The sequence below is a fragment of the Lathamus discolor genome, chromosome 1 (genome assembly GCF_037157495.1).
Source record: "Lathamus discolor isolate bLatDis1 chromosome 1, bLatDis1.hap1, whole genome shotgun sequence".
Taxonomy (NCBI): Eukaryota; Metazoa; Chordata; class Aves; order Psittaciformes; family Psittacidae; genus Lathamus; species Lathamus discolor.
In genome coordinates, this window is record NC_088884.1 from 148,075,277 (window position 1) to 148,088,500 (window position 13,224).

At 41.9% G+C, this 13,224-nt stretch overlaps 1 protein-coding gene across 3 annotated transcripts in view; it reads right to left on the bottom strand.

The window, feature by feature from the left end:
* SLIT2 (slit guidance ligand 2) overlaps window positions 1–12,802 on the bottom strand; it is a 264,394-nt gene extending 251,592 nt beyond the window's left edge. For all 3 annotated transcript variants that reach the window (XM_065699857.1, XM_065699849.1, XM_065699866.1), the window contains exons 1-3: window positions 11,246–12,802; window positions 9,441–9,512; window positions 8,152–8,223 (exon numbers count right to left, since the gene is read on the bottom strand). In XM_065699857.1, the coding sequence (XP_065555929.1) occupies window positions 8,152–8,223; window positions 9,441–9,512; window positions 11,246–11,421 (320 nt within the window). In that variant the 5' untranslated portion in view covers window positions 11,422–12,802. The remainder of the gene's footprint in view (window positions 1–8,151; window positions 8,224–9,440; window positions 9,513–11,245) is intronic.
* Between the last annotated feature and the right edge of the window lie 422 nt (window positions 12,803–13,224).

The window sequence follows — 13,224 nt, forward strand, 5'->3', positions numbered from 1 at the left end:
TTAACCGTAAAATTCCAGATAGAACTGTGGCTTCTGCAGTCAAAATAAGACGTGTCTTAAAAATTCTTTCAAATATGTTACGTTTAAATGCAATGACAGCTCAGTTTTCACCTGTGGCCATGTAACATTAAGCCTGTTTTGTTGGGGTTTTTTTAATAGATTTTTTTTTTAATATTGCACTGGCTCTGCAGCAGATAAATATGACTTTTACAGAGTAAAAGTAAAATGTAGGTTTAGTTATAAGCTTTAACATCAGTGCTCTACGGCATCAGTTTAAAAGAGTTTCTGAACACAAATGCTCTTTGAAACAAAAACATTACAACAGTTCTGTAGAATCAGACTTGGTTTTAACGTTTTGCAACAGTGCGAATTACCCATTTCAGAGGAAGCAAGAAAGAGAAGCATCCAGCAAACAGTGTCACAAAGGAGGAGCACAAAACAGATGTGGGAAAAATAAACAGCCTTCCTGCCCTGGAATTTGTAAAAAGGTCTGCAAAGAGCAAACAGGACTTCTCACTGCAGTTCGACTTCTAGACCTATAAAGGGAGTCCCATGAGAAAAGACTCAGATGAATGAAATATACTAAAAATAATAGCAGACATGTACAAGGCTTTTAAAAGAACATTGTTCATTGTTTTATTAAACATTTCATAGTATTCTTCAAAGTGTAGCTATAATCTGATTTCAAAAATTCCGTAGAACACTGCATCTTTTTAAATAGTGTCTTCAAAGACAGCCTTTTCCTATTTCTGATTTAACAGACATTTTCAGAGAAGATATCTGAAGTTGCTTTGACAAAAGTCTGTTAATACAGAATAATTACTGTAGTTTGTTTTGGGTTTGGGTTTTTTTTATTTTTATTTAAACTATAAATACAGGTGTCCCTGTACAATTCATGTAAGATGGTCTCGCATTCCTCCAGTAAGTGATTAGCACCGCAGGCTTCGTGGTCTCCTTCTTCTAAGGAGAGGAATGTGCTATGCATTGCCCTTAAACTATGTAGGATTAGCGAAGAGAAGGATTTTTCACATCCGTGATTAACAAGGAATAACTGTTCCCCCCCTTCAGGGCTGTTCAAAAACCATATTCTCTACCTCATTATTCTTCCACTACCTATCACACACATGTGAAGGTATTAACCCTTCAAATGCTCATACATTCAGACAGAAGTCAGACAGGTGATTAAGTATCAATGCTTTTTGGAGGAGAAAAACCAAAACATCAAGGAGCCTTAAAAAAACAAGCACATGCATTAGCACCTCAGGTGTTTGGCAGTCCAAACTATCCTTCCTGATTGCAGTAGTCTGAAACTGTTCAGAATGTACCTCAACTGAAAAATAGTAACTCTCAGGCTTCAGTAAAGAACTTGCACACCAAAACAAAGACCAGGACTCAGTGAGAAAAGAAACTGGAGACTAACTTCTAGCTAAAGAGATAAGATTTAATTTTAAGAGTTCAGTATAACCTTCATACTATATATATTATAAGGTCTTACTGCTAAAAGAGTTATTTTCATTGAGAATACATATAGTCAAGCACAACTAGATGAAATTCCGTCCATTTATTGGCTGTTCTTTTGGCTATGACTATGATACAAATGATTCCTGGAACAGTAGTAGTGACTCCACTGCTAATACAGCATTTTTTCACCAGGGTCCTAAAATTAAACAATAACCTTTAAACTTCACACTCAAGCATATGTAAATTGGAGGGAAAAAAAAAACACAAAAAAACAACACACCAAAACCCCAAGTTTTGCTTCAGCTAAAACTGCATCATAAAAATAGACAACATTTGGCATTTTTTCCCCGAAGTCCCTGCTCCTGAACTTTGATCATGTAACTCTGTAGAAGTGAAATCCGGGGGATTTCAATATCTCTTTTCTGCAACTGAAATATCAGAAATTCAAAACTGGAAAGAAAATTTCAGACCAAAACTAGTTATTCTGGGATTAAAATATTGATTCAGCTCACATTTAAAGACTCAGAAAATCCTGCTATTCCTCTTTTTAAAGGTATTATTTTCCTACTTGGAAGTTACATGTTATGGATAGAGGTAGTTAAATAACTGGAATAAAACTGCAGTCTCATGCCACACATCAATACACAACAAAAAGTTAACAGATAGATTTATTTTAATCTCTGGAAAGCATGTTTTATCCTAGATGGAGCATTTTATTTCTTAGTCCATCCTGCTATGCATGTCATTGTAAAGTGAGATTCTCTGTAAAACACTGTATGTTCAGAGATAGTAGTTTCGGTTTTTACAATTTCAAAGAAAGCTTAATGGTTTAACATATTTATCAGACCAGGTTATAACCCAAACAGATGATTCTGACCATGCAGTATGTGAAATGCAGCTAAAACCCACTTTATTATACTGAACCCCATTTAATATCTTTGACAAGATTGACTCCTATGTGTTGAAACTATAATTAAGCTCTTGCTGCAGAACCTGCAAGCATAGCAGTTTTGCATGCAGGTTTATAACCAGAAAAGAAACCTAAGTAGTACCTCCATTTGTTTACCAAGTTAAAAAAAAAAATAAAATAAAAACAACAAAAAAAAACCTTCCCCTGAAACTATGTAATCAAAATATACATTTCCATCTGTGCTGGCACATGTATAAGTTTCAAACTGTTCATCAGCAGTACAAGCAAAAACTTTAGTAATTTTCAGTACTCAAAACACTTGTAAGTACACTCCTAAGTAAACATACTCTTCATCTTAAGCTCTGATAACTTGTTATAATGTATTTGTGGAGATGGAGCCCCAATAAACAGCAAGTACAGACAATCCCTCTGTTTTTAGAGCTGTGTTGTAGAAGTTTAAAAAAAAATAAAAATGCATGAACTGTAACAAAACATTTAATTCTTGAAATACTTCTTTACCCATCATTCAGTGATACATTGTAAGTAACATGAAAATGCAACAGAGATAGCTTTCTATTTAAAATCTATTTCAAATACCAACTTGATGTTCAGCCCTTACAGCTTTCTTCTCTTGAACTCAGGATTTCAGCTTACACACCATGTACCTCAAGAAGGGGTCTGTTTTTTTAGGGAAGTGGGGGGTTTGTGTGTGTGTAAATATTTAGGTCAAACACTAATTCAGAGGTTGTTCTAGAGCCTGAGAGAGTAACATTTTATCTCCACACTGGCTTTCAACAGAAATGGTTTTCATGGTATTTGAGTTTTGGTTTGGGGTTTTTTTGTTTATGGGGCTTGGGAGTTTTTTAGGTCTGTACAGATAACTCTTTAGAACTATTATGATAATAAATAGATATTTCAGAAATAAACTCTTTTAATGCAAATATCTGAAGTGATGGGCTTAGCCTCAAAACTTATTAGGCCACACAAGTAACCTTTCTCACAAGGGTAATCAGTGGGACTACTCATGCAAACCAAGTTATTCACATGGTAAACGTCTACAGAATCAGACTCCAAATTAGCATTTTAGGGGCATACTGCTACCTCAATGGATTATTCACAAATACAGGAAGAAAAATGTGGGTAGTTTTCAAATGATTGCTATAAACTCTTCCTATTTTGATAGCTTTAGGACATTTAGCATAGTCTTAGCATAACAGCTCACATGTCAACTAGACTAGAAAAATTACTAGGAAAAATTATGATTAAAAACATTCCTATCAGACAAAAAAAAATAATCTTAAATAAAAAGGTAACTGCACTGCTGTGTAAACAAGTGAGTAGTATACTTACCTCAAAACCTGACTACATTGTATTTCTGGAGTACAAAGGTTTGTAAGGAAATTTTAGACTTAAGTAGCTTATAATAGAACTGGTTCAACAGTCTACAGCAGCTGTCTTCAAACTTTATATGTCCCTTCAGATGACAATAGCTTGTAAAAACACTGAGATACTTCACTGGGAACACTTGCTGCAACACCACAGAAGGTGCTGGTCTCAGGTATAACAACTTTTAAACATAATTTTTAAAGCTGTGTCTAATAATAGTGTTAGTTTTCAGAAAGTTGAGATTTTCAGTTTATCTTCCTCTTATTTTCTTAAGAGGCTATTTCAAACCATTATAAACATCACACTCAAGATGACAGCTTTATAAAGAAAAAAGAAACAAGCTTTCAATTTCACATTCTCCCAAGGAATCATTTCAAAAGGTTTTGTCTCCCATAATAAGCAGTGGTTTCCAGAACTCTAAAATGTTGAGCAAGTTCTCCATACCTTGACCTTTTATGGCCTGTCTGTCATGAAACATACAGAAACCCTCCAGTGATACACGAATGTTGTCTATGTAAGAGAGGTTCAGAAAACGTAACAGGCCAAATCCTAATCCTTTATAGGACCTGCCATGTACTGAAGGGCCATATACTCTTTAAAGTCCTACCCATAGAAGCATGGGCTCATCATGCAGGTTACTAGTTAAAATAGAAAGCATTGCAGATGCTAAATGCAGGACAGCCAAGATCATAATTAATCCAAGAGTTTTTGACACTGCTTCAGGATGTACACAAAGGCTGACTGAAAAATTAGGCTACATGTACTGAAGTTCCAAGAATGCTGTTTCAGCATACAGAGCATTTATACAACACAGACCATGTGACTCAGCTATTCCAGATACAGGCTGTGAAGAAAGCTATATTCATGGCAAACTTCCTAGCTCAGGCAGTGTTGCACCAAATTGGTTTGGACCAGAGCTAGTACCCTTTAAAATCTGAGCCTTAACACAAGATTATACCCAGGTGAACACTTAAATATATACCCATTTGACTGAAGACTTTCCAGAGAAGTATCCAACTTAAAGTCCTATAGCAAAATCACCTTCAGCTTCACCAGTGTCTCCCCAGCAACTCGACTTTCCACAAACCCAAAACTTATCTGCTTAAGTTGCTACTTTTAATCTTGTTTATGCTCCCAGTTCTTATGTAGCAAGCACTACTACACAATTATTTATTGCTAACTGAATATTTTTACTTTAAAATTACAGCAAGGCTGCTGTAGCAACAACCACTTGTTACAGCAGTATTTATTGTGGTTTTGGTTTCCATTGCACTTCTACAATTACACTGGTGTGACACAAATTCCAGTTATGCAGCATATTACATCTAAATAGCTTTATGTCCTATTAGATATACCTAGTGTAGTACAGATCTGTTGTTCCTTTACTAAGCTATAGAAAAAACATTACAATCTACTTGAGATATACAGAGATTTCATCAAATAATGTCTTATAGTTGCCTGCTGAAGAGAAGGTTGAGAGTTTGAGATTAATTTTGCAAAATGCCACAGGTCTTCAACTTGACTTAAAATGGGTTGAGGATACACAGTTTTGAATGATCAGATCTACAAATGAGTATCCATGATAACTGATCCCGCCAAACAGTTCCTTGGAAATTAGAGTAACTGATCTAAAAAGAAATTATTTTGTAACAGAAATTCCGGTTCAGAAGCAAAAAAAATCCAAAAGCACCACTTACCTAAAGAGATGGATTATTTTTCCCCGAAAAGGGAAACTACTGTTGAAGTCTCTTCTTCATATTAAACAGTACTGAACTACAGGAAGCATGTTTTAAAATTGAACCTGTACACACTAGCATAAAATAATCCATCATAAGAAATATTACATGTAAACAATCTTGTAAAATAAATCAAGTTCATTCAAGCTGCAGTAAGGTGCACTTACACCTTCCACTGGCACGTTAAGAGGACTGCATCGGGTATTTCATAGTTGTTTGGCACATTGCATTTACAGCAGAAATGTGACATCTCGACTTAGACGTTTTAAACTGAAAAGCTTTAAAGTGCTTGCTGCTTAATGTATAAAAGAAAATACTTGAAGGAAGTATCCACAAGTTTCCCAAGAAATCATTTCTAATTCAGAATCCCAAGGAGATGAATTGGCTGTCAGAAAACAATGCGCCCTCATCAGATGGACTTGGCAGTTGTAAACAGGAGGAATTTTCTCAGCTTTTCCTCACAAATATGAAATATTTGTTCTCTGCCAACAGCTGGGGCAGTTTAAAGACACCCTGAATATATATTCAAATTACAAGTCACCCACACACCTAACAATGACTGAATTCCAGCAACTTAAACTCTAACAAGAACCGTAGAAGATGCAAAATAATTCCAAAGACAAAACAATCTAACTTTGTCAGTCTAAATGACTAAAAACTTTCAAATGTCATAGCTTGCCTGCTGAAGAGTGAACAAAAATAACCCACAAAAGTAGACACAATTATCAGAATTTCTCTTCAGAACTAGCATCTTATGTAACTGGAAAATATCTATTGCTTTCCAAAGACTTCATGAATTTATCAAGAGAAAAAAATTAAGAAAACAATGGAAAACATGAACATAGACAAGTTTTAACTACCAAAGTTCTTTTTTCTGTAGTATTGCAATTCTGTACTTCAGAAAGCTTACATTAAATGCCTTGAAATTATGACACAACTTACTAACGATATTTCAAAAAATTATTTTAAATCACATAGCGGGATCTTGCTTCTAGATAATCAAGAAATAAAGTTGACTACATGCTGGTTTAAAACTTGGCAAGTATTTGGTGTCTCGGTATCAAGCCACATTCACAATGAAGGCAAGGATCTTTTAAAATTTATTAATGTTTCATATATGAGTACTTCTGCAATATGAACTACATTGCTGGTTAATTTTTTAGCTATAAACCTAATTTAGGAATGTGTATATATTATTCCAATACATCTCTCAGCAGGAGAAGATATACTAAATCTGTTCTTTGTACAAAATTTAAAGCACATTGTAAAAAAGCATTGCATTAAGTACTTTAATACAACGTTGAAAAAAATCTGACTATGCGTTTCTAAGAGCCATCAATTTCATCAAAATTTATTCAAAAAAGATTGCACTACATAACAACACTTTCAATTTTTAGGTCAAAAAGTTACTTTAGTTTATTTGAAAATACGAGGTAATTAACTCAAGTACATGATATATCAACTACTTTAGAAATACCATAATTACACTGGTGGTTATTAAGTCTCTTGAATAGCTTTGTCTATATGAGCAAACCATAAGGGTTTGTGGGGGTTTGTTTTAAACACACAGCAGCTGTGGGTACAGAGCACAGCTATAAAGACAAACGGAATGTCTAAGCCAATGCTGCTTTTAAATAAAGTAGAAATACTTTTACGAAGTTAAAGCAACGGCAAACGAAAAGCTAAACAAGATCTCAGATGCATGCTTAGAGAAAAGGTGATATAAAGAAAATGCAGCAACTAAGATGTCTAATAATTAAGACATAACTTCAAAGTTCTACACAAACATACATGAATACAGGGCATTCTTTGACTTTACTAGATCCAGAATGAAACTATATCCAACAATCAGCATTTTGCCTTTAATAAATCAGATGTCCCAAGTCATACAATACATTTTTTAAATGTATTTCATTTTAGGAAATGCAACAAACTAAGACACATACTGAAAATTAAGCAACTATTATAAAAATCTAAAACCTTTTGGGAATTACTCATTTTCTCTGTCCAACCATGCAGGTGTTTGCACTTCAACTTCACCAGACAAGATCCTTTCATTGCCACTCCATTCTCTCTCCCCACAGAACTCAATCTTTTTTTTTTCCCTTTTTAAGTCAAAACCCAATTAATTTTTGAGAACTAGCAGTTCCTGTTTTTCTAAGCCTTTGTAAATGCTCCAATCATATAAAAATTGAAGCAGAATTAAAATACTGCTTTCACGCTATGTAACAAGACAACACTTTATAACCAGCAGTTATTTCCAATAAGACATTATATAAAACATCAAATAACTCTAACATTTAACAGTGTATTTCAGATAACAGGCATTTTTTAGTTGTATTCATATTTGGAAAAGTTCTTGTTTATTCAAGAGAAGAGATTTCATAGTACCCAAGCTATTTCCTACAAAGTAATTGCAGTTTATACTTCAAATCTGGACTGCTTATGAAAGCTCCCCCCCGGCCAAGTCCCATACATCCTGCTTGAGAATTTCTTATGTCTTAATTGGGATAGATATTCCAAGTTCATTTTGAAAAAAAAAAACGAAAAAAAACCAAAAAAAACTTAAAAAAAATAAAAAAGAGGCCTGAGTACACACAATTGATTTGATTAAAAACAAAAAAAAAATCTCTTATGTTTAGAATTCAAAATACTTACAGCCTCTCCAGTTCTTTTAAATCCTGGAATGCTCCTCTCTCAATAGTACTAATCTTGTTCTCCATAAGCTGGCTGAAATACAGAAATTTTTATACGTGAGTTCTAATAGCTCCAAGACAACTTGTTGCATTAACAGTAGTCATTTAAACACAACTACATATTCACTAAAACAGCAGAGCAGTTATTAGAGTGACATATGCTTTAACCTTCCAGACCCATCATCAGCATTTTGCATGGGCTCACATATCTGAAAGGGGAAAAATAATCCTCAGTAAAAGATAGGAATAGATACTACATTTACTTAATAATCCAAAGTTAAAAAGTCACACATATGCATCCATGCTTCATGTGCACACGGACACACATCACTGCTCCTGGGCAAGTTACAACACTCTAGGTGAACAGCTTGAAGGCAATACTAGTCTCACATGAGAATGACAAAACAAAAATACTGAACTGTGGTGTTGGGAGAAAACACCAGTGAAAGACTGAACAGAGATTGTAACTGTAACAGTACTTTTGTTTTGTAAATACATTAAAAATTGCTACAACATTTTCTGTTTCAGACAGAAACGAAAAGGATTTTATGTGACTACTTGCTCAGATTAAATATCATTAACAAATTAGCTACATAAATAATGCAGTATTTTAATGATTTTTCTCCCCCGCCCAGAAAAAAACACCCCAAAAACCAAAACCCCACAGAATTTTAAAAGATTCATGACATTTGAAATGAAAGTGTCAACAAAAGCACCAAAAGAAATAATTCCTTCCAAAAATTCACTGTTAAAGTGCTTCCTTTTGGACCAGAAACTGTAGAAAAGCAGTAATCATGACCTGCGACTTGCTTTTAAACTCAGTAGAGGAAGAACTTTTCTTTCTTAATGAATTTCCTTATACTTTAGGTTGAGAGTACCCATTTTTCAGTGTGAACTATGTTTTCTAACCTTAAAGTCACTCCTACAGTTATTAAACCAGTTTTAGCAAAGCTACATGCCAAATTAAGCCCTTGAATTCTTGTGTAAGATTAATCAGATTATAAAAATTTAAACAAATGATACTTCAGGCAATTGCTAATTTATACATATCAGTGTATAACCCGGGAAGGGGGGGGGAGGGGGGAGGAGGGGGGAATTCAGAGAGGGAGGAAGGGTGTAAAATTCAGATGCAGTAGCTAAACAGTGTTAACCTATCCAGCTGATAAACTGAAAAATAACCAGCTCAATGGTTGTATAACAAACTGTAGCATCAGCCCTAGAAGTTATCAGTAATAGGAAGAGAAAACTCACAGAACTCGAAGGTGCCTTAGACCAGCGAAGTCAGTCTTGGTGATTCTTGTGATGTTATTTCCATTAAGATCCCTAAGAAAAATAATTTATAAGCAGCAAAATTAAACATTCAAAAGTTACTTTTAAATTGTTTTGTTTGTTTTCATGGGCACAGCCTTTTGAGCAATTAGGAGATGTAAATGAACCAAACAAACCATTCCTACAACTAACACTGTGTGAGATCCTCATTTCCAAGTGACTGAACAAAGGTTTATCTTGAAGGCAGTAGTTTTGAATTCCATAATAAGAGGCCTTTACAAAGTCAGTCCTGCCTGCCATTATAAATCTCATATATATCTTTAACAATATAGAAGAGTCAAAACCTGTCTGAATATGGTTATAACTGCATTTAGAAAACCACTAAAGCTACTATGTATCTGATACAGTATTTGTTGGTCTGTTACAAAATCTAAGAGACTGAAATCAAGACAATTTTCAGCATTCTTAAGCAACTTTCAGCTTTCATAGGATAGCTACAGAAGCAGAACAGAGTTTAACTTCCTATAGCAAACATTAGCTTCCAAGCAAGCATGAGACTGGAGAATAAGTGATGGGAGACATGATTTTATGAAAACTAAACTCTCCACTTGCTGCACGGGAAGCTACACTGACTGCAGAATGCAATGCGCAGTCAGAATCGACAGAAAACTATTTAGGCCCTAGCATTTCTGTTCATACTTCAGCAGTACTTTACCTTCTGGAGTCTATGCCCCTTTTTCTCAAAATTTTGGGGTCAAGCTATGTACATCGCTCAGTACCAACCACTACAAATAAAACCAGACTTCGCAATTCCAGAGGTAAGCCATTAAGAAGTGGTTCTATACATGGAAACCGCTCTGACAATTACAGCTCATTCCCAAAGTAGTTGGGGGCGGGGGGGGAATAATAAACATCTTTTTCATACACCAACATTCAAATTACTTATTAGAGATAATAACTCTTTCAACTCCTCAGATACTTTTAAAAGGCAACCCGATATGATAAAAGTAGCCGACCACACTCTTGCTTACTCTCAAGAGTAGAAAACCCCCTAGCCGAAGGGTACACGAACCGTCTCAGAAAGAGGATGGGGGGAGGTCTCACAGCTAAGGCAAAACTTGATGCTATCCAAGTGGGAAGAGGCTCAGCCACCCCAGCGTGCCCTCGCCCTAAGACAGACGCGGGCAAAGCCTCTCGGGCTCAGCTTCACTCCGGGGCAGCGGGCGGCAGCGCGCCCCGCCAGCCTCCCCACGGGGTAACCCCGCGGCCCCGGAGCTGGAGTGAGGGCTGCGAGCCCGCGAAGCGCCGCAGCTCACCCAGGGGCCTGCCTACGTCCGCGAAGCGCCGCGGCCCGGCTCTTCCCCATTGCCTCGGGGGAAGGAATCCGCAATAGCGAAGTTTGCCGGGAAATGGGCGCCGGCGGGGAGAGACGCCGCTCCGCCGCTGCCGCCCCGGGGCGCCCCCCGAGCGGCCGCTGTGCCCGCCCCGCCGCTCCCGCTCCCCGCGGCGACGGGAACCGCGCTCCTCACCGTGGCTTCTCGGAATGAAAAGCAGCAGCTGGGAGCAGCGTCCACCTCTCCCGCGACTCCGCGCATCGCCGTGAAATGGGGAGCGCCAACAGCGGGGGAAGGAAACGGACACGCCACACACCCCCTCCCCCAAAAGGGCGTCTGGACCCCAAACCAGTCTGGCTCCAAGGAGCCATATATGCCCCACCAGCAAGCGGGAACGCTGACGGGAACCAGGGAACGAGGGGCTCTCGCTGCCGCCCCAGCAGGGTTACTTACAGCCTCTCGGTGTTGCGGGGGATGTTCCTCGGGACGCCGCGCAGCGCCAGCCCGTGACAGTCCACGGTGCTCCCCGAGCAGGAACACTGCGCCGGGCACGGCTGCGGCACCACCTCGCCCGCCATCGCCAGCAGCAGCCCCAGGGACAGGGTGAGCTTCCCCCAGCCGCACATCATCACCGCCCGCTGCCGCCCGGCCGGGGCCCGCCGGCCTCGGCCCCGGGGAGGCGCGGGGCGCGCCACCCTCCTCCTCGCCGCGGGGAACACTCGGACAACTTTCAGGGTGCAGGGAAAGCGAAGTCCCTTCTATCCAAAGCCAAGCCAAGTAAAACAACCCCGGCAAAGTGAGGTGGGTGGCACGGATCCGCGACTGAAGGCAACTTCGCTAGGAGGGGGGCCGGGCCCGGGCCCTCCCTCTCTAGCCCGTCGGGTGGCGGGGAGAGGCGGCACTTGGGACTCGTCTTCGCACGCTCCCGGCGGAGGCGAAGCGGCGGAGTTGGGCTAGCTCCTGATCTTCTTGCTCGCGCCTTTCAAAGCCGTGACTCTCCTCTGAGCTCCCGGCTAAAGGCCGCGGAGCGCGGCTCGCCCGAGCGGCGTGGTTCCTGCGCTGCCCGCGCAGCGCAGCAGTCGCTCCCACGCGCGTCCCCGTCGCGGGCCGCTCACAGCCCCACGGGGGGCGGCGGCGGGACTGACACCGCCACACACCGCCCTGTCAGAGGCGCCTCAGCAAATCATACCCCTCTCGCAGGCATTCATCAAACTGTCTCACGGAAAAGGAGGGAGGGGAAAAAAAAAAGTCAAACACACGAGATGATGTTGGGCTTGGCTTTCCACCCCCCGCGCCCCCTCCTGCTGTAAGCTCCCAAGCCAAGTTTAGCAGGAAAGGGCTGGTCCTAAAGCACGATAATAATAAGCAGTCGAGAAGTGATTCGTTGCCCTGCTGGAAGGGAGTTCATCCACGGCCTCCTTCTCCTCAGTGACAGATCACAGCTATAGATCCTCCTGTGATCCCGGGAGCACGGCGAAACAGGCCGGAGAACAGATGATGTGCGGCGAGAGTGGTGGGAGTGAAGGGGGCGTTATTCTGCTCCCCGTGGTCTCCCGGATACCGTGACTTTGCTGCGGCAAAGGCACCTGATCGGAAAGGTAAAAACTGCTCAGTCCTTCCAGGTGGGGCCAGTTCAGCAGCTTCTAAGCTTGCTGCAGGAATGGGAACAACTTTCCTCTTCTCCCGGAGCCCGCCGGGGCGCAGCGCCTCGGGAAGGGTTTGCGCCCCTTCCCCTGATCCCACCGGTGCACCTGAGCTGCCCGTGCTGGTGCCGAAGAGGCCGGCCCTGCCCTCAGCTCCCTGGCGGCGGCGCTCCTCCGGCGCAGAGGGAAGCGGCAGAACGGAGGCGACACGCCGGCTCCTTCCCTCGCACCCCAAGTCTCTCCGAACGAACAATAGAACGGCACCGCCGTACGCAGGCCGGCCCTCCTCCGCGCTGCAAGGTGCCTGCCGCCGCCCGCGGGCTCCCGCAGCCCCGCCGCCGGCACCCAGCCCGGCGCTCCCTGCCGCCCGACCCGGCGCGCGCCCCTCGGCCCGCTCCCACGGAGCTGGGAGCGCCCCACGCGCCGCCCTATATAGGGCCGGCGGGGCCGCGCCTCCCCGGCCCCGCCCGCAGCGCCCCGCGCCGCGCTCACTGGCTGCGCCGCCGCCCGCCCCGGCCGGCCCGGCCCGGCCACCGCGAGGGGCGGGGGGCTGAGCCGCGGCGCCAACAATGAATGAAAGTTGGGGGAGCGGCGGGGCGGCAGGTCCGTGTGTGTGCCCCGGCCGGGGCGGCTGCTCCGTGTGTGTGTGCCCCGGCCCGGGGCGGCTGCTCCGTGTGTGTGTGCCCCGGCCGGGGGCGGCAGGTCCGTGTGTGTGCCCCTGCCCGGGTCGGCAGGTCTGTGTGTGTGTGCCCCGGCCGGGGTCGGCTGCTCCGTGTGTGTGTGCCCCTG